The sequence below is a fragment of the Petaurus breviceps genome, unplaced genomic scaffold (assembly GCF_028583685.1).
Source record: "Petaurus breviceps papuanus isolate PSGF00001 unplaced genomic scaffold, PetGlider_PUasm1.0 156, whole genome shotgun sequence".
Taxonomy (NCBI): Eukaryota; Metazoa; Chordata; class Mammalia; order Diprotodontia; family Petauridae; genus Petaurus; species Petaurus breviceps.
The window spans coordinates 11814011-11839318 of record NW_027185720.1 but is presented as its reverse complement, the minus strand read 5'-3'; the positions used below and the strand labels follow the sequence as shown (position 1 = coordinate 11839318).

Below are 25308 nucleotides of genomic sequence, written 5' to 3'. Positions count from 1 at the left end.
TCGTTTGAATTCTTTAAAAAAAAAAATAACACAAAACAACCCAGTAGGTGACTTTGATTACACAAAACTGGCATCTCTTTTTAAAGCAGGATTGTGTAAAAAGGGAATTTTCATTTAGTGCAGTCTAAGTTGTAATGCTATGTGGGCCTCTTGACTGCAGAGGACACTGCTTTGCTGCAGGTTTCCAGATCTCCTGTCAATCTCTTGTTTGCCCAGCAGTGGAAAGAGGCCATTGTGGGAGGAAAAGTGTGGGGAAAACTGGGCTTGTGAGATAGTGCTGTTAGGGGTAGGGGAGAAAAAGCTGCCGCATTGGCAAGGCCCAGCCAGCAATCTTTGGTTTTGGAGAGAGGGAGGGAGTGCTTCTTTTGAGAAGGGCTTGGTTCTAACTGATTCCAGATGGTGCCTTGTAACACAAAGGTCGGCAGTGTATTTGGAATGGGGCTGACCAAGAGGCCCCCAAGCACTTCCTGTGTAGCTTCACAGTTGTACAGACCTAATCAGAACCAGCCCTCACTCCTGCCGCTTACCAGCCACCTTCCAAAGTTTTCTTTCCTTCCCTCCCTGTCCCCCTTCCCCCTTTAAAAGAGCTCTTGTCCTCCTAGAGTCCTTTTCTTTAATCCCAAAGTCCCTCCCTCTTCTTGCCCCTCCCCTCTGATTTCATTTGGGATCTACAAACACTGGTGGGAAGGGAGAAGAAATTGAGGACATATGAGTGGTTTGGGAAAATGCCTTTTTGGAGTTGGGGAGAATGCTTTGTGTGTGAAGTAGAGTTGAAATTCCGTGCTTGTTTATTTTCAGGGTGTCTGCTCCAAATGGGTCACAACATTGCTCGAGAGTGGCTTAGTTACATAGAACACTGAGCATCACCAGGCCTTTTGGGGCCTGATTCCACAGGGTAAGACTGACAGTAGATTTGAACCATATAGAAGTGGGAGAAGGGTATCGTACACCCTGATTGATACCTTGCAGTTTGGAGACCAGCTTTGGTGGTAGGCTTCTGGCACGGGCCTGCCCTTTCTGCTTGGGCCATATCAGCTGCTATAGGGCTTCTCTGCACAAGTTAAATTGGGGTTTGGTGGCCAGGCTCAGGTGTAATGATAGTGCACAGTTTCTTTTTTGGGCCTCCTTTGAACTCTGCCCTATGTTTTATTTGTAAATCCTGGTTTGACTGTTTTGGTTCAGATGCTTCTTAAGCTAAGAGTAGGTTTGATAATGGACTCTTAGTTTCTCTGAACCCACCTAGTAATTTCACAGAGACTGTTGCCTTTGGCCCTTCTAGGACACTAGATCCATCCGGGCATCATATTGACTGTTGTATAAAAGCACAATCCACAATATGTGTATTGAACATATACAGACACAGTTTGTAAACCAAGCTTCTCAGCAAGATATTTGTCTTCCCTGACCCCCGAAATCTTGACTGCCTTGTCTACTTCCTCTTCTGTGTAGTTTAGAGAGTTTGGGATTAAAGCAGGGGCAATTGTCATTGTTCTTAAACACCATAGTTAGGTATAATCCCTGAAAATGAAATCATCCTCCCCTTTTTCTCTCTAGTGCTCTTTCTCTCCATTGCCTTTGGTAGGGAGGGAGAAAGTTCAGGTAGCCAAGGAGAGCAGTAGTAGACGAGTAGAGATCTCCAGTTGCAGACCAAAACTGCTGATGGTAGTGTAACCTGAGATTCTTGACATTGTTCATTAAATGTGTTTTTCCCAGTAGAGAGACTGGAAATTCATTCTTCAAGGGAGTAGGTACACTCCAGAGGACTTGTGTTCAAATTCTGCCTCTGACTAGTTTACTACTTGTGTGGCTAGGGCTAGTTGATCTCCCTAGTCATCAGTTTTCTTATTTGTAAGATGAGGAGTTTGTACCAGATGAACTTGAGGATTCTTTCCCAGCCCTAGAGTTGTGCACGTGTGAGTCTAGATTGGAAACTGAGGTTATCTCTGATGAGTGCTTTCTAGTGATATTGGAGGTGTCATGTAGGCACTGGATAACCTCCCTTTTTTGATACTTAGTTCTAAACAGGAAGGCTGTGGGTAGAGCTGAGCCCTTCTCAAAAAGAATCTTTTCTATTAGAAGAATTAAGTGTTATCTTTTGAAACAACTAATTTTTTCTGGCACTTGTTGTTTAATATCCTTTTTCCTGTTATCTCTTCTGCTTGAATAGAAGTGTTCACCTATTTCATGCCCCCGAAAGCAGGGTGGAGACTTTGGAAAGGCAGGGGAATAAATCCTTTATTTACTCTTGGTTAGAGAGTAGGACAGACTGAGACACTATCCGAGTAATTCTTTAGATTTATTCGAGTCATAGTAGTAGCTGCTACCTAGGCCACCACATACCACATACCACAAGGTCTGTAAGAGGGCCACATTACAATTTCTTGTTTGGATCTGCTCTTCTGAAATTCATCTCCTTTGTAGGATATGAAGTGCAGGTCTCCATTCACATGATGTACTGGAAAGGGACCAGAGCCTAGGTCAGAAAACTGGCGTTTCAATCCTGGTGTTGCTGCTTATTTATTACCTGAAGGACCTTGAACAAGTCACTTTTCTTTATTATGCCTTCTCTTGCCCTTGTTCTGCTAGAATGAAGATGAAAAGTCCTTTTGGGCACAGCAACACTGGAAAAGAGGATACTTAGTGGGGGATGAGAAAGGGGCGGATGAGGTGTTCTCAAGTGATCAAAGGGCTGGCCTGTGGAAGGGGAGTTCACTTTTTCTGCTTGGCCCCACAGGGGAGCCCTGGGAACTACAGACGGAGCTCATGGAGAAGGAATTTGCCCTTGTTAGAAGGCTTTTTCAAAAGTGAAGTGGACTGTTTGGGAGGCAGTGGATATTCCCCTCACTGGAAGTATCCAGGCATAAACTATATGGGATACCTTGTTGAAGGTGTTGTGGAGGAGATCTCTTCAAGGGTTAGCCTGGAGTCACTCAATGGTTCATTCTGTGCCTTTCTTTTCCTAAACAGAGATTTTGCATCCTGTGTGTGCTCCATTGTACTTCCAAGTGAGAGAGACAGACAGACAGAGACACACACAAACACACACAGAGTTGGGGGTGGGGGAGGGGGAGAAACCCTCCTAAAAGATTTGGAACTCTTGCTGCTGGATTAGAATTTCTGATGCCATTGTTGTGAATGAAATAGAAAGTATGAACTTAGTGACCAACAATCTTTGGGGTGGGAAAATGAATTAGGTAATGAGCTGTTGTTTTATCCCCCCAGATGGTGGTTTTGAGAAACTAGCCCCTAGATTAGTGGAAATCATTCTCCCTAGGAGCTATTAGGCTTTATTGAAATTGAAAGGGAGGTGAGAGAGGAGAACAGAAAACTATTCCTTGTCCATGCTGCTAGCAGAAGAGCTCATTTAGACTGAAACGTTATACGGAAAACAAAGATTCTTGTTCCATGTGATCAGTCATCTAGATTGTAAGCACCTTGAGAGGAGGTATTAATCATGCCTTATTTTCATATAGAATTTCCCTGATGTCATGGTCCTCTTTGAAAATGACAAACACAACAACAATTTTCTTCGTTTTCTTCTACCTCTTCTAGAGCCCAGTTGGCCCAGAAAAGGGAGTAAATCTTTGTTGAATCAAGCTGTGCGCGTTATTGGTACATTTGCAACTTCTTGTGATCTAACTTGTTTAATAAAATGGGAATGGAGGCCTTTGCTACACTTGTACCCTCTGTGACACAGGGTGGCACCTTCCTAGCCAGGGGTTTCACTTTCACCCTGGCCTCTGGCTTTTAGTCCTGGGATGGTGGTTGTTGGAGATAATTTTGGCAAACTTTTCCTGCCACATTAGATGATGTGTGTATGCACTCTGTGGAGATGAAGGAGCTTTTCATTAATCAAAATATGTTTATGACTGCTCAAGCCAGGTGGTGAGATTAATATTTATAAACCTTTGAAGGAAAGACAATCAGTGAAAGAACTGCACTGATGAGATCACTTTTTAGATTGATTTCCTAAGAAGAAAAAGGAAACCTTCCTTCTGCTGCCTCATAGTTCAAGAAGCTTGGCTGAACTCATGGTAGAAATTGATTTCAGGCTCTTGCCCCTTGGACTGAAGATGCTCGGTCATGGAATTTCTTCACATTTCAGAAGGATCACACCTCATCGGGCTTAATTTATATGATGATGATGGAGGAAAGTGTCCCAAGGAAGTGGTTTGGTACTGTTTTTTTTAATTAAATTTTATTTTTTTCAGTCAACAAAGGTATGCCTTCTCTCCCTGTCATCTTCCACCACCAATTGAGAATGAAAAAAACAAACAAACCCAAAACCCCTATTGCAAATATGGAAAGTCAAACAAAACAAATTTCCATTTCAGACATGCCCCAAAGGGGGAAAATATATAGGAAAATATAGGCAGCATGCAGATATGCATTCGATACATGGAATATATGCATGCACATGCGAACATCCCATTCTGTACCTCGCTCTCAGAGGTGAGTGGCATATTTCATCATTAGTCCTCTAAATTCATGGTTGGTCATTGTGCTGATCAGAATTCCTTAGTCTTTCAAAGTTGTTTGGCTTTACCATATTGTTTTCCTTGTATAGATTGTTTGCCTGGTTTTTTCCACTTCACTCTACGTCATTTCATACAGGTCTTCCCAGATTTCTCTGAAACCATTAGCTTTATCATTTCTTATTTTCTGCTCCAAATTCTTTCTCTTCCCTCCCCCCCCCCCCATTGAGATAGTAAGACAATTAAAACCTGTTAAAAACATGTGTAGTGAAGCAAAACAAATTCATTCATTTGCTGTGACCCCCAAATCTGTATATGCCTAAGCCTGCCCTTTGAGTCCACATCTCTCTCTAGAATGGTCCACATGTTTCCTCATCATGCATCTTCTGGAATGGGCATGTGTTGATCAGAATTCCTAAGTCTTTTGTAGTTGTTGGTTTTTACAGTGTTGTAGAAATTGTTCTCCTGGTTCTGTGCACTTCACTTGGTGTTAGCTCATATGAGTCTTCTCAGGGTTCTCTGAAACCATCTCCTTAATTTCTTTTTTTTTTTTTTAAAGCAGTTAGGGTTAAGTAACTTGCTCAAGGTTACAGGGCCAGTTATTTTTGTGTGGGTGTTAAGTATCTGAGCCTGGATTTGATCCCAGGTCTCCCGACTCTGGGGCTGGTGCTCTTACTCACTGCACCACCTGGCCGCCCCATCTCCTTAATTTCTTAACTACATTGCACATTCATGTACTATAACTTGTTGATCCGTTTCCCAGTTGATGGACACCCCCTTCTCACACTCCCACTCTTTGTCATCTCAAAAAATTATAGATATTTTTGTTCATGCTTAAGAGTGTGTATTGCTTAGGGCCTTATCCCTTCCTTGATTCACACTCCTAATTCTCCTGTTTGCCCTTTTTCCCCATTTCCCTGTTGAATGAAATGAATTTCTGTAGCCTGTTTTGTGTCTTCTTTCCTCCTTTGATTAGTTCAGTTGAGAGTGAGATTCAAGTATCAGCTGCTCCCCACAACTCCTTGTTTGTATAGACTCTTTCTGTACCTTGATTGTGGAAGAGAATTTCTCCCCCCTCCCTTTTCTTTACGTTTTTCTCTGAAGATCATTAAGGCCTCACAGAATCACTCTCAGAGCTTATTTAATTGGACTCCCTCTGTGAACTGGAGGGTGATAAGGTTAGAGAGGGCACATGGATCCTCTCTCCATATTTAAATGTAAGCACATTATCCTTATTTAGTCCCTTAGGATTGTTTATCTGTGTTCACCTTTTTATGTTTTCTCTCCACCTCAATGATTGAACTTGAGAGTTTCTGTGAAGCTCAGGTCTTTTCATTAGGAATGCTTGAGAGTCTTGTATTTCGTGAAAGCTTCATTTTTTCCCCTATAGGACCAGACTCACTTGCTGGGTAATTTATTTTTCTCCCCTTCTGCAATATCATAGTCCAAATTCTCTGCTCCTTTGTAGTGGTGACTGGTAAACTGTAGGTGATCCTTGCTGTGACTCCTCACTACTTGAATTCTTTCTTTCTGGCTGCTTGCAGGATCATTTCTTTGACCTGAAAGCTCTGTATTTTGGCCATAATGTTCATGGGATTTTCATTTTGTGGTTTCTTTCAGGAGGTGACTTTCTTTTTGGATTCTTCCTCTTTCCAATTTACTCTCTGATTCTAAGAGATGTGGGAAGTTTTCTTGTAAGATTTCTTGATGTGATGGGTAGGTTTTTTTTTTTTTTTGGTCATAGCATTCACATAGTCTACTGATTCCTAGTAAGTGTATCAAGTGTCTGAGGCCGGATTAGAACTTGGGTCCTCTTGACTCCAGAGCTGGTGCTCTATTCACTGTGCCACCTAGCCACCCCAGAGGTTCAAATTTTTTTTTTTTGCTTTTTGGAGGGCATTTGGGGTTAAGTGACTTGCCCAAAGTCTCACGGCTAGTAAGTGTATCAAGTGTCTGAGGCCTAATTTGAACTCTGGTCCTCCCGACTCCAGAGCTGGTGTTCTCTTCACTGTGCCACCTAGCCGCCCCGTAGTCTACTGATTCCTAATTTTTTTTCTCTTTGTTTTTTCAGTTAGTTATTTTGCTATGAATAACCTTACATTTTCTTTTTTTTTTCAGCCTTTTGACTTTATTTTAATATTTATAGTGGTCTCATGGAGTCATTGACTTCCTTTGGTCCATTTGAAGTTTCGGGGAATTTATTAGTTGGATAAGATTTTGTACCAGACTGTTAATTTTCTTTTCAATTCTTTCTTCCATAGCTCATTCCCTTTTCAATTTTTTTCCTCTGGTACCCTCATTTATAAAAAACATTTTAAACTTTTTTAATTTATCAATTTTCTTTTTTCTTTTTTTAAATGAATGCAAAAAAATTTATTAAATATGCTATATGCGAAGTATTATTCAAAATAATTTTAACATAAATACAAAAGAGATACAGTCCCTGTAGTCAGGGAGCTTTCATTTAAAAACAAACAGAAGACCCCTTTTCATGAGCATGAACTTAACAAACATAAGTAAACATGAACATGTCCTTAAACAAAGAACAACATAATAAATAGCTAAACCAGGGAAGTGTCTTGAATGAAATTTGACAAAAAAGTAAATTGAAGCAAATCTCTGTGCGAGATGACATTTATTAGTGGGACATGCTGCCTGCGGATAAGGGGGTCAGCGGGTCACCTCTGGGTATTAGCATTTTTTTCACAATAAGCATTTAATAAATGGTGAACAAACAATAAGCAAATATGCCAGTGGGTATCAGTGTAACAAATTAAGGATTGGGAAGAGCAACAGCAGCTCTTTTCTCATGCATTGACATGTAGCTAATATTTTTGCTCGCCCTTTGGGTTTTTTAAAAAAAATTGATTTATTTTCGTTTTCAGCATTTGCTTTTATAAGATTTGGAGTTCTAAATTTTCCCTCCTCTCTCACCTTTCCCCTGCCCAAAACAGCATGCAATCTGATATAGGCTATACATGTATAATCATATTAAACATATTTCCACATTAGTCATGTTGTGAAAGAAGAATCAGAACAAAAGGGAAAAACCATGAGAAAGAAAAAAGCAAAACAGAGAAAATAGTATACTTTGATCTGCATTCAGACTCCATAGTTCTTTCTCTGGATGTGGACAACATTTTCCATTATAAATCTTTTGGAATTGTCATAGACCATTCCATTGCTCAGAAGAGCTAAGGCTAACAAAGTTAGTCATTGCACAGTGTTATTGTTACTGTGTAAAGTATTCTGGTTCTCACTTCATTGTGCATCAGTTCATATAAGTCTTTCCAGGTTTTTCTGAAATCTGCCTGCTCACCATTTCTTATGGAACAATAGTATTTCATTACATTCATATACCACAAATTATGCAGCCATTCGCCAATTGATGGGCATCCTTTCAATTTCCTATTCTTTGCTACTGCAAAAAGAACTGCTATAAATTTTTGTACATGTGAGTCCTTTTCCCTTTTTTAACATTTTCAACTTAAAAAAAAAATTCTTGCTTTACCTCTTCTAGGAATTCTAGTTAGATTTGCATCCAGACTTTGCTTTTAGATGTTTTGGAGTCAATATCTTCTTCTGGGTTTGAGTCTTGAGTATTCCTGTTTTCATAATAGCTCTTTATGGTGAGATTCTTTTTTTGTTTGTTTGCTTATTCTTCCAACCTCCTTTCTTGATTTTGGGCTTGGTTGTTAGGGCTGGGCTCTGTGTATTTCTGGAGGAAAGGTCTGGGCCTTTCTTCTTTCTTTGGCTGTTGAGTGTTGTTATTTTAGGCTCTCAAGGCATTAGGCTAGGAACCTAGGAGTGGGTAGTATGCAGCCAAGCTGTCAGATGGCCCCTGTTCCTGTTGCAATGCCCCTGAATGGATCTGGGGTCTCTTCTTGCTCTGGTGCATAGTCTCTTCCCTGGGTGCTGGCCAGACCCTACCCCCAGTGTCCACAGACCTGTCTTGTATGTCTCTCTGTGCCAGACAGGGCTAGAAAAATGTTTCATTTTGATTTTTTCTTGGATTTCTCTATAAGGATTCAGTCTAGTGTATTTTTTTTGCCCCCCCCCCTTTTTTTTGGTAGGGCAATTGGGGTTAAGTAACTTGTCCAAGGTTACATGGCTAGTTTTTTTTGTGTGGGTGTTAAGTGTCTGAAACCAGAACCGAAGTTAAGTGTTAGAGAACCGGAACCGAACTCTGGTCCTCCTGACTCCAGGGCCGGCGCTTTACTCACTGCTCCATCTAGCCACCCCTCTAGTGTATTTTAAAAATCTATTTGGAGAGTTTTAGTGGGGAGATCCTCACTTATGCTGTCTCTCTTAATAGCCAATTTTCTCCAGTTTTCTTCCATGCCTGGGGCTGAGCTCCTTCTCAACTGTGATTGTTGGACTCCTTTTCTTCCTTCAAGAACTTGTTCAGGCACCATTTCTTTCATGATGTCGGAGATCAGTAGGTCCAACCCTACAGTTTTTAAGTTACAAAGCCATACTTAGAGGAACGAAGTGACTTCCTGAAGGTTATATTGAAGTGCCAAGAGGCCTAGGCAGTAAGCCATGTTGCTACCACATGTAAGGATCAGTAGCGTGGCATTTGTATATGGTAGTACTCCTTTGGCCATGCCTACCAACTTTTTATAATGGGAATACTGTCCAGCTGACCTGCTGCTGCCTCTTGGGCAAGCGACTTAACCCATTTAAATGCCTCCACTTCCCTGTCCATAGAAGAGGAAGGTGCATCTGCCTTTTTCCCAGCGCATGGACTCAATCTAGAGTTCAGTTAGCTTAGTGCTGATAGTACTTAGTGAGCAGGATTAGGGCTCCTTCTAGGGAGGGCCTCACACAAGTGTGGCCTAGTAACACAAAGGTGAGAGTGAGACTGGAAAGATGATCCTCAAAAGACGGGATCATGTCAGTTCTTTGTAAACTAAACCCCCTTGGATGTGTGAAGCTTAGTTGCCAGTGACATATATCGTACTGTCTCTTGTTTCTTTTCCCACAAGTTGTTAGGTACACCCTGGATATCTGTATATTAACTAGTGGGGTATTTTGTCTTTGTTAAACGTTCCTGATTATTTAAATTCTGTTTGGGGCAAATGACTATTTTTATTATTTTCTGACATCATTTTCCCTTCAAATCTGTTTTCTCACTTAGAGCATTAGTGCCCTGGAGCTGGGATTCTGCCCTGCAAACTGAAAATACACTCTTCTTCCTTGTGTCTTATTTTAATCTATTCCCTTTCCACACAACAAGGCTCTGACCTGCTTGGAGCCTTTCCTACTCGGTTACAATTGATGCCTTGTCCTTCAGAATTATTGCATAGGACAGAGCCACTGGACTAAGTCAGTGTTTAGCTATCAGACATGACCACAGGGAAGCATCCCTCCCTCATTGAGCCATGGGACTGAGTACTGAAGCCCTAGCCCCTCCATAGGCCCACCAGATTTTCAGACCTCATTGGTTTAAGTTGTGTCATGAGAAAGCAGGATATCAGAGATTTGAATCCTTTTGTATTTACCTTATCTTGCAGTGAACAAGATATCACCTGACAATGTCTCTTCTAGTGTGGTACACAGAACTGGATGTGGGGTTCCTAGTGTGGTATTATTAGGGCAAAATATAGTGGAACTGTCACCACCTCTCATTTTGGACTCTGTACTTCTATAAATATAGTTTAGAAAAGCCTCTTTTGGCTGTCTTGTCATGGTGTTGACAATCTCCCCTTTCCCTTCCTGCCTGCCAGTCTCTTACTTTTCATACTTTTGCAGGATGATTTAAAATATTTGATTTTTAATTAAAAATTTTTTTTACTTGGGGGCAGCTAGGTGGTACAGTTAGTAGAGCACCAGCCCTGGAGTCAGAAGAACCTGAGTTCAGATCTGGCCTCAGACACTTAACACGCCCCCCCTCACCAAAAAACCCCCCAAAACTAGCCATGTGACCTTGGGCAAGTTACATAACCCCAATTGCCCTCCGAATAGCAAAATAAATAAATGCTTTTTTTTTTAAGCTTTAAAAATTATCACATTTATCCCCATTAAAATGAATCTCATTAGATTTTTAGATTTAAGTATTAATAATTGGATGTAAAAGTTTTAACCATGTACTTAGAGTTGAGGTGTACTCACAAATAGTTCAGAGAAACAGAGCTCAAAGTCTCAACTGTTTTGGAGTGTAGGGAACATGGCGCTGTATAGAGTGTATGATAGTTACAGTTCCACCACATTTGGGTGACTGTTATTTGTGTTCCAAATGTTCCAGTAAGGGAGAATGGAGAATTGCAGAGAAGGCCTTCAGTTTATAATGAAGTGTCTCTAAAAGATACACAAATTAAGCTTCAAGGGGGAAGAAAAGGGATCTCATGTGGAGCAGTGGAGGCTTGACCCTTATCAGGATGATGGCGAATGGGCAAGAAGAGTGTAACATAGAGGGGGGAAGAAGCTGCTTGTCCTCCCAAGAATGAGGGCATGAAGCCCCCACTCTCAGGTGAGAAATGATCCTGAATGCCCAAGAGCAGTAAGAGAAGACAAGTAGTAGCAGGTGGTGATGCCTCGCTCAGAGACCGTGAAACAGCTAATTCTGGACCTGTTAGCCGTGGTGGAGGGGTCTGTTGTCTCTTGGGACAGGGATCATGATGTGAGAGAGAACCTTCCAAGACTTAGGAAAAAACACAAAAGCCCACTTCTCGTGATTCATGTGGGTGCCAGTGACACTTCCAGGAGGAAGTGAAGAGGGATTGTCAATAATCATAAAGTCTTGTATAAGAAACTAAAGACTGACAATAGAGATAGAATTTGTATTTTCCATCCTGCTGCCTATTAATAACTAATAATAATAGCTAACATTTATATAGCCCTTACTGTGTTCTGTGCATTGTGCTTTACAAATATTATCTCATTTGGTTCTTGCAATAGCTCTGGGAGTTAGGCGTTACTTCCATTTTAGAGTTGAGGAAAATGAGGCAAACAGTGACTTGCCTGGAGTCCCACAGCTAGTAAGGGTCTGAGGCTGCATTTGGACTCAGGTCTTCCTAACTATAGGCCTGATGCTCTATCAATTATGCCACCTAGCTGAACTGGATGGCAGCAAGAAAAATGAATATGGGAAATGAAGAGGAATATAATGAGGTGGTGTCTAAAAATGGACTTTGGGTTTCTGGGCTGCAGCTTATGATGTAGGGATGTTAAATTTGTGGCTAGAGAAGGAAGACACGTAACAAAGGCTAGTTGGAATATAGTTTCCAGTTATCTTGGAAATTTAATCCAAAGGGCCTTGAACACAAATATAGGGTTAGGCAGAAGACTGGCTATGTATGTGCAAGGTGGATGCCATAGAGAAGAGCCACAAAGAAGAAAGAATCATAGCTGAGACAGCCAGAAATTGACAGAATACAAAATCCAAGAAAAGAGCTACTAACAAAACTCATCATGTTGGGTTTTGTACACAAATGCCCAAAGTTTAAGAAACAGGGAATTGGAGATCCCAATATAGACAGATAAGTTCTGATCCTCTAGGCGAAGGCTTCTTCAACTTTTCCCACTCTTGACCCCTTTTTGCCTTTCTGCAGTGTTTGTTGGCCGTTGTGTGGCCTAAGGGCATGCGCAGTGCAAAGTGCACATGCTGTGTGTTCAGATGCAACATGGGCAGGCACTGTTAGACATACCTTGGATTCATCATGAGTTTGGTTTTGAATTAATTTTTGGTTGTTAGGCATTCAGACACCTTTTACTGTTGCCAGATTTTTCACTACCCTAGTTTAAGAAGCGATTCGGATGTCACCTAGACTTGGTAGGGTGAAATCCATGACTTTGTCAAGAGAAAAAGGATAGGTAAAAGGGAGTAGGGTAGCATTTTATATTAATAAAGTATAGCTGTCAGGAAATTCAGGAGCCCTGTAGGGATAGGAGGACAGAACAGACAGAGTATTTGGTTGAAGGTCATAGGAGGCAGAGACAGAGAGGGTGGTTTTGTCTTTGTGATATACAATAGACCATCTGGACAGAGAGAGGAAATAGATGAGGAATTTGGGAAGAAGATCACAAGCCTGGCACAGAGGAATGATTGTAATGATGGAGAGCTAGAGTTATCCAGACATCTGCTAGAGCTCTCAAAAGCCAAGTAGCTAATAACTTGGTGAGAATTTCATCCTGCAAAAGCTGGAGGAACCAATGAGAAATTTTGTTTATTTCATTCTCACCAATAAGGGAAACCTGGTTGATGGAGTGAAAATGATGGGAGCTTTGAGGGCAAGAGTTTACTCCATTCTTAAGTTGGTGAAAGAGGAAAGGAAATTTAGGGTCTGACATATACCCTAGATTTGGGTTGGGGGAAGAAGATTTCAGTAAATTCAGGAGAAAGGTTGGATTCCTATGGATTTAAATGCTTCTGAGTCAAGGTACCACAGGATTGGAGGGATGAGAATTACTTTAAAATGATATTCTGTAGATACAAAGGGAAACAATTTCAATGAGGTGGGGGAAAAATGGGGTTTGTCTGAAGAGATCAACACAAATGCCCAGGAAACTTGCCAACCAACTTAGATTGGGAAAAAAAAAAGATACAGAAGGTAGAATCAAGGAAACAGGTGAATATGAGTGGACAGAGTCTTGTAAAAATAGTTTCAGCAGTGCTAAAAGTTCACAATAAGCTAAAACTAGTAAGGAAAGCTAAGGACAACAAAAAGGAGGGTTTTTCGAGTTATATTTGTGGAGAAAACAGCTCAGACCTTCTCATAGGGTACATGGAATGGTGATAACTGATAGCAGGAAAGAAACAGCTCTCTATTCTCATTTTGTTTCTTATTTTCTCTCTAAAGGGGAGTGACCTTTACACTGGAAATAAGATAAAAATGACTGACAGACATTTGTTACTCAAGATAAGAAGGTGCCAAGAAGGGAGCACCCCGCTGACGTTTATGAATTCAAACTTTCTGGCCCAGATGAACTACAGTCCCATTTCCTGAATGAATTGGCAGATGTAATTGTCAAGTTATTGTCCATGATATTTGAGAAATTATGGAGAATGGGAGAGGTGTCACAGGATTAGAGAAAGACAAGGGTTCCAGTTTCAAAAGGAAGAGAACTGTATACTCTAGAGCAGTGAACTTGACTTTTATTTTCTGCAGAGCTTCTAGAAGGCTCACTAACGAGGTCATTGGTGATTATCTGGAAAATAGGGATTCCAGGACTATGTCTTTTGACAGATGACTAAACTATTAGTTGAGAGGAATGGTGTGGATATCCTCCACCTCAATTTTTGTCCATGTTTTAAATAAATGATATATCATACTGTTCTTGTAGAGAAGAGAGATAGAGATTAGATGGGTTTGGAGCTGGTGAGATGGCTGGGCTGGCAGAGTTAGTAGTTCAGTTTAGCAAGAGGTCCCCAGTGGAGTGCCCCAGAATCTGTGCTGTTTAACACTTTAATCAGTAATTTAGATAAATCTATAGACGGTATGCTGATGACATTTGCAAATGACATGTAGTTGGGAGGGACAATTAAAACAGGAGCTGCCAAAGGATTCAAAAGGATCTCCAGACTGGTTAACGCATTTAACCAAATCTAATTCGGTATGAATAAATGTAAAGTCAGTAGGCAATTATGAAATTAAGTTCTATAGGTGTAAATGTAAAATTTTGCCCTTTGGGGAAACATGGCTAGATAGCACTTATTCTGAAAAAGATCTTTGGGTTTTAGTGGATTGTAAATTCAGTATAAGTCACAGGTGTGGTATGGCAGAGAAAGAAGCTAATGAGATCTTGGGCTGTATTAAAGGGTACATAGATGGTATGTGGGAATAAGATGGTGATAGTCACACAACTCTGCTTTGCTCTCATCAGGCCTCATCTGGATCATTGTGGTCAGTTCTGGGCACCATGGTTTAAGAAGGATGTTGATATGTGAGAACATTGTTGAAGATTAAATTAATAATTTTGATTATTTTTTTTTAAAGCAATTGGGGTTAAGTAACTTGCTCAAGGTTACACAGCCAGTTATTTTTGTGTGGGTGCCAAGAATCTGAGGCCAGAACTGATCCTGGGTCTCCCGACGCTGGGGCCGGCACTCTTACTCACTGTACCACCTGGCCACCCCTAATAATTTTGATTATTTCAAATTAAAATTTTCTTATTATAAATAAAATCAGTGTAGCCAAGAATAGAAGGAAAGCAGAAAATTGGGGGAAACTTTCATAGACAGTCTCTCAGATAGGATGTGATTGGGTTGGAATACTGCTATGATAGTAATGCTGAGCTGGTTGATTTAGAAAAACATGGAAAGACTTGGACCTGTGAAGGAAGATGCTTTCCTCCCCAGAAGAAGAAATGACAAACAGAAATATGCATAGCATGGTCTTACATATATGTAAATGTATATATATGTGTGTGTATGTTTATAGATATCTATGTCTGTATATATGTACAGACACACACACATATACATACATGCACACATACCCATATCTCCATCTTTAATTGTAGCCTTCTCTAGGGTGGGGGAGGAGAGGGAGAAAAAAAATGAAGTAAAAAATGCCCAGCAGAGGACAAAAGGAAACCTAGAAGGAAGCACAGGAAAGCTGGGCAGCTTTGAACACAATGTGTAGTGTTTATTTCCTAGGTTTTCTTGAAATGGAAATTTATTTGTTTTATATTGAATCCTTTCCTGTTCTGCTGTGTACGTGGAAATGTTCTTTTTTTTTCTTTTGTATTTAAATTTAAAACGAATAAAAAATTTACACACACATACATACGTACACATCCGTATAGCCAGGATGGTGACAACCCAGAATCCATGTGCTTTGAAGATGATTTGAAGAATCCTGTGTCATCTGAAGAGGACGAGATTCAGGTGGGGAAGGGGTAGAGTTGTTTGGTTTGGTGTCTGAGGGCAGAGCCTGGATCAGCAGGTTGAAGTTTTAAAGAAGCCAGTTTGCGCTTTATGTCAGGAAAAGCTTTCTCAGACGCGAACAGGAGCTGTCCAGAAGTGAAGGGAGCTACCTCAGGAGGTAGGTAGCGGGCTCCTTCTCCTTGAAGCTCTTCAAACTGACGTTGGGTGACCACTTGTGGTGCAGTGGATAGAGGGTTGGGTCTTGAGAGTCCAGAGGGCCTGAGTTGAGATCCTGTTTTAAATATTTATGTAGCTGTGTGACCCTGGACAAGTCCCTAAACTGTGCCTGTTTCCTCATCTCTAAAATGGGGATAAAAACAGCACCTTCCTCATAGGGTTGTTGTGAGGATCAAATGAGGTATATTACATAAATGCTAGCTAATTTTATTTTCTTACAGAGAAATTTGATTAGTAACAGAATCAGCTGTCCCCTATATTTAGTTGGAACATCTTTCAGAAGTCCTTAAAATACTGCTATAAGAGAGATTCTTTTTAGATGAATTGCTCAAGGTCACCCACAGTGAGTAAGGTAGAAATCAAACACAGATCTATCTCATGGTCCCCAACTTAGTTCTTTTGGTCGCTGTGCTACTTGTTCTCCTTGTGAAGGTGAAAGTGTTCTCCAGTGAATAGCAGAGAGGCTCTGATTCACGGAATCATTAGAAGGGCTCTCCGTTTGGGCCTGGCTCGGAGAAGAGCATGCAAACATTCCCTGTGTTTTCATTTGCTTATTCACCTCTGGCAGGGGAGAGATGAACAAGTTTTCTGGGACTGACCTATGTTGGTACAGTCCAGTTGTTTTAAAGCTCAGTGGATGTCTCCATTTCTTGGGGTGAGGGACAGGCAGGGGACGATATCAAATGACTAGTTTTGGGTAGGGGTGAGTGGAGTGTGCCCTGTGGGAAGGAGGACATTTCGCTGCATTTCCTTAGTCATAGGACTCTGAATCCGAAGTACCTAAATTTAGCTTGAGTTCCTGTTGAAAGCATCATTTTTTTCCTTAGGAGAACGGAAAACCTTTTTGTGTATCCTGCTCCATGAGGCCAATAGGGAAGCAGGAGGAGGTGAGGTTGCTATGGAGATGGGAGCTGTGTGCAAGGGGAGAGCAGCAGGGTTTAGAATTCCAGGAAGGAAGAGGGAGTGATGTCATCAGATTCCATGGACCAGCCCAGGAACCCCTGTGAGGTTGGTGGGGAGTTGGGTGTGCGTGGGGGGTGGTGGTGGTGCAGGATGGGGGGACCAGGGGAATTCAGGTTTAGGAATTTTAGTTGAAGCAAAAAAAGGTCAGTTGCATAGCATTGTGCTCATCTGCAATGCTGCCTGTTTTTTTTTTTCACCTGAAAATAATTCTGTTCCCTTGCTTAATAACAATGTAAATTTAGATCTAAGGTATTTCTGTGTTTCTGTTTCTTGTGTATGAGCATGTGTGAATATATTTTGGTTATAGTTGTCTTCGTAGAGCAACTGTTAGGATTCTCTATTAGGGTGTTTCATAAATCCCATTTTTTTGTGATGATGCTATCTTTGCATATGGTATGTGTGGAAATAAAACAAACTTGTTATGACAACATCCCGGTACCACCATGCCACTGCCTTGGAAATTGAAACCATTTTCCTCCCAGCAGAAATTTAACCGATAATCCTGCATCATTGTATGTGTGTGGGGGAGGGGGTGAGACAAGGAGAGGGAGGGAGAGAGAGAGGAAATTGAGGGTGGAGGGCATATCTGCTTTTGTGTGAATATGGGCTAACTATAAAGTAATGAAGCGGATTTTCTAAATGAGTATACCAGAATATATGCATTCAAATGAATACTGACTGCAGGGGGTTGGGTTATTGTATCACTGATCAATTGATACTGCCATCATTGCTCAAAACATTTTAGAATTGCCTTCCACACTGGTGCATGAGCCAGACAGGGAAACCAGTCTTATTACTTTAGAGTTGTACCTTGCAATTTTGACCTCAAACGATATAACCCACTTTGATCCACCCATCAGACTTATTGAATTTGGCAGTTTCCCCAAAATCAAATCCATTAGTTTGTTACCTTTAAATATTAGAAAGAATATGCTATTGCCTCTGAAGGTATTTGATTCAAAAGAGAAATTCCACACTTGTGTTTTGAGCAGTGGAAGCATGAGTGAATGGAATCTTCCAAGAGGACTGCTTTGATGGCGACAGCACTTACTTGATATATTAATCCTAGTACTTTAAAAAATAAAGTAACATCATCCTATGGTAACTCCCTACATTTACAAGGGAACATGTCTGTTTCACCCCTAATTCTGTGATGTACTTATATGAAGAATTATTGTCTTGAAGGACAAACAATTCTTATCAGTTTCTAGATAAGGCTCAGGTTTAGTCTTTGCCTGTAGGGTGTCTCTTCACCTTCTCTTACCTAATTTGGGTGTCTAGCAGGGCTCTTGGCAAGCTGCTTCTTTCTCCATCGATATCTTCCTGGAGGATACTTTTTGCTTGGAAGATGGTAGTAGTTAGGAAATACTGAAAGGTTAGAGGGTTAATGAGCTAATGCAGAAATTTAGGTACTGGAGAAGTAATGGCCCCATAATGGTAATTTACCTCTGGAAATGTTACAGTTAACTTCTATAAAATAATAATTCAAATACATTTTGATGTAGTTAAAAGAAACAAATAAAATATCTAATATGAAAATCTTTATAGCTAAAAATCTTGATTTCACCTGAAGGTCTTACTGCTGCTGTTGAACAATAAGAGGCCCTAGATTCACAAATGCACTTATTGTGGGCATCTTTGCAGATAGCTCCCAGTCATCTTTTCTTTCTTGTGTATGTTTATTCATCCATAGACTTTCCACAGAAGAGCCATCTAATATGCTCGAAACTTTAATTTAGTTTTTTTTTCATTTGTAGGTATCAGGGGACCTCTCAGTCTGTATATTGGCCTGCCTGACCCATGAAAGATCCACTTTTTCTTATCCAGCATCTCCTTGTCAGTAGTCATTACGCTTTTCTTGCATGTACAGGTCATCCTTGGAAACAGGCTTCAGCCTGCTTGTACCTTTTATATAGCCTTTTATACCATGGTGAAGCCTCCAAGCAGGATGTTAGTGAGGGATCAGTAGGTAGGCATCTGAAATGTTACTTGAGCCATTTATATAAATGTTATCTGCTAGTTGTTTATATGTTTTAAAAACCCTAAAAACAGTTTAATCTAGTTTGATCTACACAGCTTATTGGCTGCATTGACAGCTTCCATTTAACCATTTGTGGTGAAGTTGCTCATATTCATCAGTGGTTGGCAAATGATTTGACCTTGTGCTCTCATTGGAATTGTTTACCTAACTGTTAGCTTCCCTTAGTACTCGAAAAAAGTTATATGGAGCCTGGAAGAATGATTAATTTTGCCAGCATTTAACCTTTTTTTCTTCCTGTTTAAGCCTTTTTGATCTGCTAAATGTCATATTGAGAACCACAGTCTTCAATGGTTTGAGTCTCAGTACTGGGTCTGATTTTGCTGATGGCTACCAGCTGGTCTCAGGCTTCCCTTGGTCCCATAGTTATGTTGGTCATTCCATTCTGTAACAGATAAATGTGCTCAAATAAGTTCTACCATAGGAAGCATTGATTCAGAACATAAGTGAACCTTTGAGTCCAGCCCTGTAGTTAGGTTGATTTTTACTAAACTTGACCTGGTAGAAAATATCTATGAGCCCAAGATGTGGTATGCAAACCTTACAATTTCTTTAAGCCAACATGGTTTATAGCTGACACATTTGGTGGTATATATTGAATTGGATTTTCTTGTTGTTTATTGAGTTTCTGTGGCTTACTCAGCAACTTCTTTGAAAAAATGGAGATACTAAAGGAATGTAGTTCTTGTTTTTAGAGGGGGGGGGGGTCTTACAGGGCCTACTGGGGAGATAAGATATACACAAAATATAATTCATCAGTGAGCATTTATTATTGAATAAATAGAAGCTATAGAATTTGAAAAAAGGGAGAGATCAGTGTGGACTAGAGTAATATAGAAGTTTTTATGGAGAAAGGCAGACTTGAACTGGAGCTTTATGATTAAGCAAGAGTTGTGGAGGTAGAACAGAGAAACCGAAGAGTTCGAGCAAAGGTGGTACAGAGGGAAGAAGACTGTGGTTTGCCCATCTGTGAGACTAGACTGCCTAGAATGGAAAATTTTGGGTGAGAGTTAGTAGAGGGAGAGATTAGATAGATGAGATCAGTCAAGTTATAGTTGGGATGTACTATAGTTGGGACGTAGCTACTAAACCCCAAGACTGAGGAGTTTGTTTTTTTTCCTGTAGGGTGTGGGGAAGCACTGATGGAGGTCCATGACATGATGATTAAGAAAGATTCATTTGGCAGTTGTGTGCCAGGCTTGATAGGAGGGGTAGACTGAGGCAGGACTGTCCCATAGGAGAGGAATTAAATTTGTTTTGCTTGATCTTGGAGGGCAAAACAAGGAGTAATGGGGTAGAGGATTTCAGAAAGGTAGATGTAGTCAAGCTCCTTCCCACCAATTAGAGCTGACCCAAAATGGGCTGCCTTGGTTTCCGAGTGATTGTCAGTAGGTGCCTACTCTGTGCTGGGCACCATGCTAAGTGTCAGGAATGCAGAGAAATGTGTAAGCTGGGCTTTGCCCCTCATAGGATAGCCATGTTTTAGGGTGTGGAAGCAGGCATTCTTGGTCAGGGCAAGCTGAGCTAGATGGCCTCTCACGTCTTCCTAGGAGCAGTGAAGTAAATGTCATCATCATGATTGTCGTCCACATTGTTAGCATGCTTTCTTCCTGTATGTAGTGGAGTTCAGATAGAAACAGCTAGTAAGCATTTATTAAGCACCTATTATGTGCCAGACACTGTTCTAAAAACTCCCAGGACAGGTTACTGGCCTATTTTTGTTCTTTTGTGTTTAATGTTAAGTGGATTTTTACAAAGATGGACAAAGTAATTGTTGTGTAATTAAAAGCATTGGGATGTAAGCTCATATTCTATAGGGTTACTGAAAGCATCTTTAAGACTTTAGCACTTTTCTGCATACCCCCAAGCTCTTCCCTCTGAGATTATCTTCCATTTGTACTCTATCTTATATGTACATGGCTATTCCACATTCCCCTCATTAGAATGTGAACTTCCTGAGGGAAGCACCTATCACAGTGCCAACTTGTAATAAGTACCTAATAAATACTTGTTGACTGACTGGCAACCTTAGTAGCAAATAGGACAAATGGCTACCATAAATACTTCATCCTGTATCCACATAGATTTGGTATCTCCCTTTAGTTCTTTATATTTTGAGAACTTTTCATTCCCTGTAGGTTTAAAGTTATAAGTATTTGTTATGACAACATTTTTTGAAGATGTAGTTCTTAAATTTTTATCGGTAAATAAATAAGGCATTTAAGCAGTTAGAGGTGCCAGATATTGTTTTAAGGGCTGGGAACCCAGCAAGTAGAAAGAGAATTCCTACCCTCAGGAAGCTTGCTTTCTACTGGGGAGGACAATGCTCTACATAAAAGGGAGCTGGAAAGTGTTGTGTGTTTTGAGAGTGTGGGGCTTTAGTGGGGCAGGGTGGAAAAATCTAGAGAAAGTCGGAGCAGGCACGGCCTAGGCAGTACTTACTTCGTGGTGGCCCTGGACGGGAGCTCATGAACTGGAGGAGAGGCATCTCAAAAGACTGTTGGGATGGAGGCAGAACTATTTTTTGGTCAAGTTTCATCTGTGACAATGCTGCATTTTTAGTATGGGAGACTTTTGGTAGTCATACATGATGATATTTTGGTGATGATGATGATGATGATGATGATGACGATAATTCCATCCATCTTTACAGTCCTGTCATCAGTGCATAGAGTTAGGGTGGAGGCTTTTGGTGACTGAGAAAGACCAAGGAGAAGATTCAATAGGACATGCTGGTAATACTTTGAAATGCATCTTGATTTTGTTGAAGCCTTTGTATATTAGATTTTGGTCTGATAGTGACTTAAAGTTGTTATTAAAATTTATCTAGTATGACCTAAGTATTAAGGGAATGAAATTCAGGTTGGGGAAAATGTGTCTAGCTAGGGTGAGTAGTGCTTAATGTAATTCATAAATGAACATCATAGGAATAGCAGAGAGGTGCTATCCTGAGAAAGAGAGTGCCAAAATAATTAGAAGGTAGTAAGGATGGCATGGGAGAAGACCTTCAAAATGTACGCAGTCAAAGAGCTATTCCATTCCATGTATTGATTTATTCTCTGGATAGAATGTATTTGTTTTTGGGAAGCCCAGAACCTAGGAATGAGATAGAATTAAAGGCGATTCCAAATGGAATCCCATGTTTTTAAACTTAGATTTTCTTTATTATGAACTTAACAGTATTCCACAGACAGCCTCCTTTCCAAAGCAAGAAGCCCTACCATGTTTTTGCTCACCTCCAGTGAGGCTTTATTATGTGTTTATCATTGAAAAGTCACCAGGTCAAAGCTAGTTAAGGTTAATTTAGATTTGAGCACATGAAGATCTCTTGGATTTTAGAGTATTTGAAATATTGAAAGGAACTTGGCACCAAGATGCTTTGGGAAATGGCTGAGATTTTTTTTAGGTCGCAGTGAGGGACTGTGGCAGGCCTCCATTGTGAATGGAGTTTCAGAATTTTTCAAGTAGCAAGTTTTATTAATCTCTCTTCAACTACTCATCCCTCTAGTTTAAACAAATTAAGATTTAAAAAATCCCTCACTGTATATATCTATATAATTTGGCAAAACAAATCCCCACTTTTCCCACACCTGAAAATGTATATCTCTTTCTCCATTTCATCTCTGTTTAGAGGTAAATGGGTTGATTCATCTTCATTTTTTCCCCCTGGATTTGTGGTTTAAAAATTGCTTTGAGTGGGCGGCTAGGTGGTGCAGTGAATAGAGTACCGGCCCTGGAGTCAGGAGGACCTGATTTTAAGTCCGGCCTCAGACACTTAACACAAAACTAGCCATGTGACCTCGGACAAGCCACTTAACCCCAATTGCCCTACCTTCTCCCCCCCAAAAAGCAAAAAAATAAAAATTGCTTTGATTAGAATTCTGAAGACTTTCAAAGTTGTTTTTCTGTATTATATTTTCATTATATAAGGTTATTCTCTTAGTTCTGCTCTCTCCTTTCTATATCATTTTATAAAGATTTCCCTTTCCAGTTTGCTCCGAAATTGTCTATTTTATCATTTATTATGGTAGAAAAACATTCTGGCTAAGCAAGTTGTGGTATATGAATGTAATGAAATACCATTGTGCTACAAGAAATGAGGAACAGAAATGAAGAGCAGACAGACTTCATAATAACCTGGAGAGACTTCTATAAACTGATGCTGAGTGCGGGGAACAGATCCAGAACACTATACACAATTACAGACACATCGTAGCTGATGACTGACTTTGAGAGACTGGGCTCCCCTCAGCAATGCAAGGTTATAAGACAGCTCTGAAAGACTCATGATGGAAAAGGCCATCCACATCCAGAAAAAGAGTTAGAGTCTGAATGCAGATGGAAGCGAGCTACTTACTGTCTCTCTTTTTCGTTTTGTTTTGTTTCGTTCTTTCTTTCTCATGCTTCATTTCTTTGGTTATAATCCTTCTTTACAACTTGACTAATGTTTAATGTGAAGGCATATGTAGAACCTAGATCAGATTGTGTGCCACCATAGGGGAGGAGAGGGAGGAGGAGAAAGTTTGGAACTCAAAAGCTTGTGGGACTGAATGTTGTAAACTAAAAATAAATAAATTTAAAAGAAAAAAACCCCAAACATTCCGTTCCATTTATATATCACAATTTGTTTAGCCGTTCCCCAACTGGAGGATGGTTTAGTTTCCAGTTTTTGGCTACCATGAAAGGAGCTGCTATAAATATTTTTTTTACCTACAAGCCTTTTTCCTCTTTCTTTGATTTCTCTGGGCTGTGTAGACTTAGTAGTAGAGTAGCTCAGTCAAAGACTGTGTGACTTAGTCTGGTGACTTTCTGAGCACAGTCCAGTATGACTCTCCAGAATGTCAGGCTCACTTTGCAGCTCCACCACACTGTGCTCATATGCCAGTGTTCCCTCAGTGCCTCTAACCTTTTAATTTTCTCTTTTGTCTGATAGGTGTGAGGTGGAACCCCAAATTGCTTTAATTCGTGTTTTTCTGCTTATTAGTGATTTAGAAGATTTTTATAGGATTGTTGTCAGCTTGGACATCTTTCTTTGAAAACTACTTGTTCACCTCCTTGAAAGGGTACAACCAAGAAAAGGAGGGTCAGCATGGGGGGCCCTGGCATTGGGGACCCTGCCTCAGAGGGGTGCTGCCTGTCAGGACATTGCCTTGTATGCCTGAAGTTTGGTAGAAATGTAAGTAGTTATTATTGCCATAGAAGATTGGCAGTTGCCTTTGGAGGGGATCAGGGTTGTATTTTTAAGATATAGCACAATTGGAGAGAAATTGGAGGGTTTTTTTGATGAGTAATAGAAGGAATCCTGATGGCAGTGGAATTTGGTATCTTTACTTTTCCAGATCATTAAAGTTCTTTTTCCTAGTTGACAGTTTATTGTTTCATGTAATAGGCCTCATCGGTGCATGTGCATCTTCAGGTATTGTCAGCTGCAGACTGAGTGAAGAGCCTTGAGATGTTGCAAGGGGCATGCAGATCCATCAATAAGCAAACATACCTTCTGTGTGCCAGACACCTGTGTCGCAAACATAGATTTATGACTACTTTCAAATCTGTTATTGATAATACAAATTGGTAAAATGTTACTGCATTATTGGATGTTTTCTCAGTCAATGCAGGTTAATCATACAGCTGCTATTTATGCATTGGAGATCTGTGACTTTTTTTTTACATAAAAATGAATCCTCCTATTTCAGGGTTGGGAGCAACCACAGTGGAGGTGTCTGTGTGGGCTTGTGTTTATCTTCTCTCCACTGCCCGTGCTGCTATTCAGCTGAGATGCTTTTTGTTGTCCTTCCTTTCTGGAGCCAGTGATACATGATGGGAACCACATACAGTGTGAGCTTCTACATGTGATAGCGTTGGTAGTGCAGGCATTCCTTCTCTTTGTCTTTGTCTGTCCAATACAGAAGTAGGTTTCTTCAGCAGTAAGGATGGCAGCCACACGACCTGGGGAGCTTGGTTGTCTTCAGACTTTCCTTTAACAGCTTGTGTGATTGCAAAGGAAAGGGAACGTTGGCAGCTGAAGAGAGCAGCTTTTGTATGAGCACAGCTTCATTATTTACCTTCTTTTGCCTCCTTTCCTTTTCTCTGTACCATAATTCTGTGGGTGGTTGGAAAATTGCCCTGGACTTGGCTTGGCTTAGCAGACAAGGCAGGCAGGTTCTGAAATGACTTCCTGGCTTGGGGAATCAGGGAGAATGTAGTTCTAATTCTCCCCCCATGGGCTTTGTGAACTTCCTTAACTTTTCTTAGTTTTCTTAATTTTCCTCATATGCAGCAGGATGGGGCTTACTAGAGAATCTCTGAGGTCCCTTCTAGCAACTGATTTTTGAACATGCAATGAAGCTTGCTTTTCTCTCTTTTTAGAGCCTTTGCTGCCAAAAAGAGATTTTTCTTATTTCTTTGTTAAGCTAGCTAGTGCATTTTCAGCCCTAAGCACCTAACCCTTTTGCTGGATGTCTCTTTCAGGCCTCAGCAATAGCAAAGCTAGCTAGAAGTAATCGGGAGACAAGCTCTTAGCTAGTGCCTGAGAGGCATCAATGGAAGAGCCCCTGCTAGTGAGTCAGAAAGCTGCTGAAGTTCAAGGTCAAGTTCTTTACCCCTTGAGTCTCAGTCAGCCATCAGTTATTAGGAACTTCCTGTGTTCCAGATACTGTGCTAAGCACCAGGAATACAAAGAAAGGCAAAGATACGATCCCTGCTCTCAAGGAGCTGCGATTTTAAGGGGGATCACACCCCAAATTGTGCTTGTAGGAGGTGATCTCAGAGTGAAGGCCCTGGGGCCA

General features: G+C 40.6%; 1 protein-coding gene across 12 annotated transcripts in view; it reads left to right on the top strand.

The window, feature by feature from the left end:
- The window catches only part of RBFOX2 (RNA binding fox-1 homolog 2), a 331281-nt gene that overhangs the window by 59316 nt on the left and 246657 nt on the right, over positions 1–25308 (top strand). For 2 of the 12 annotated variants that reach the window (XM_069082061.1, XM_069082060.1), the window contains exon 1: positions 16489–16530. The exons of 9 other annotated variants lie outside the window; for them this stretch is intronic. In XM_069082061.1, coding sequence (XP_068938162.1) covers positions 16489–16530 — 42 coding nt within the window. Of the gene's footprint in view, positions 1–16470; positions 16531–25308 lie in introns of those variants that run through there. One more of the 12 variants, XM_069082062.1, reaches the window with a different exon arrangement.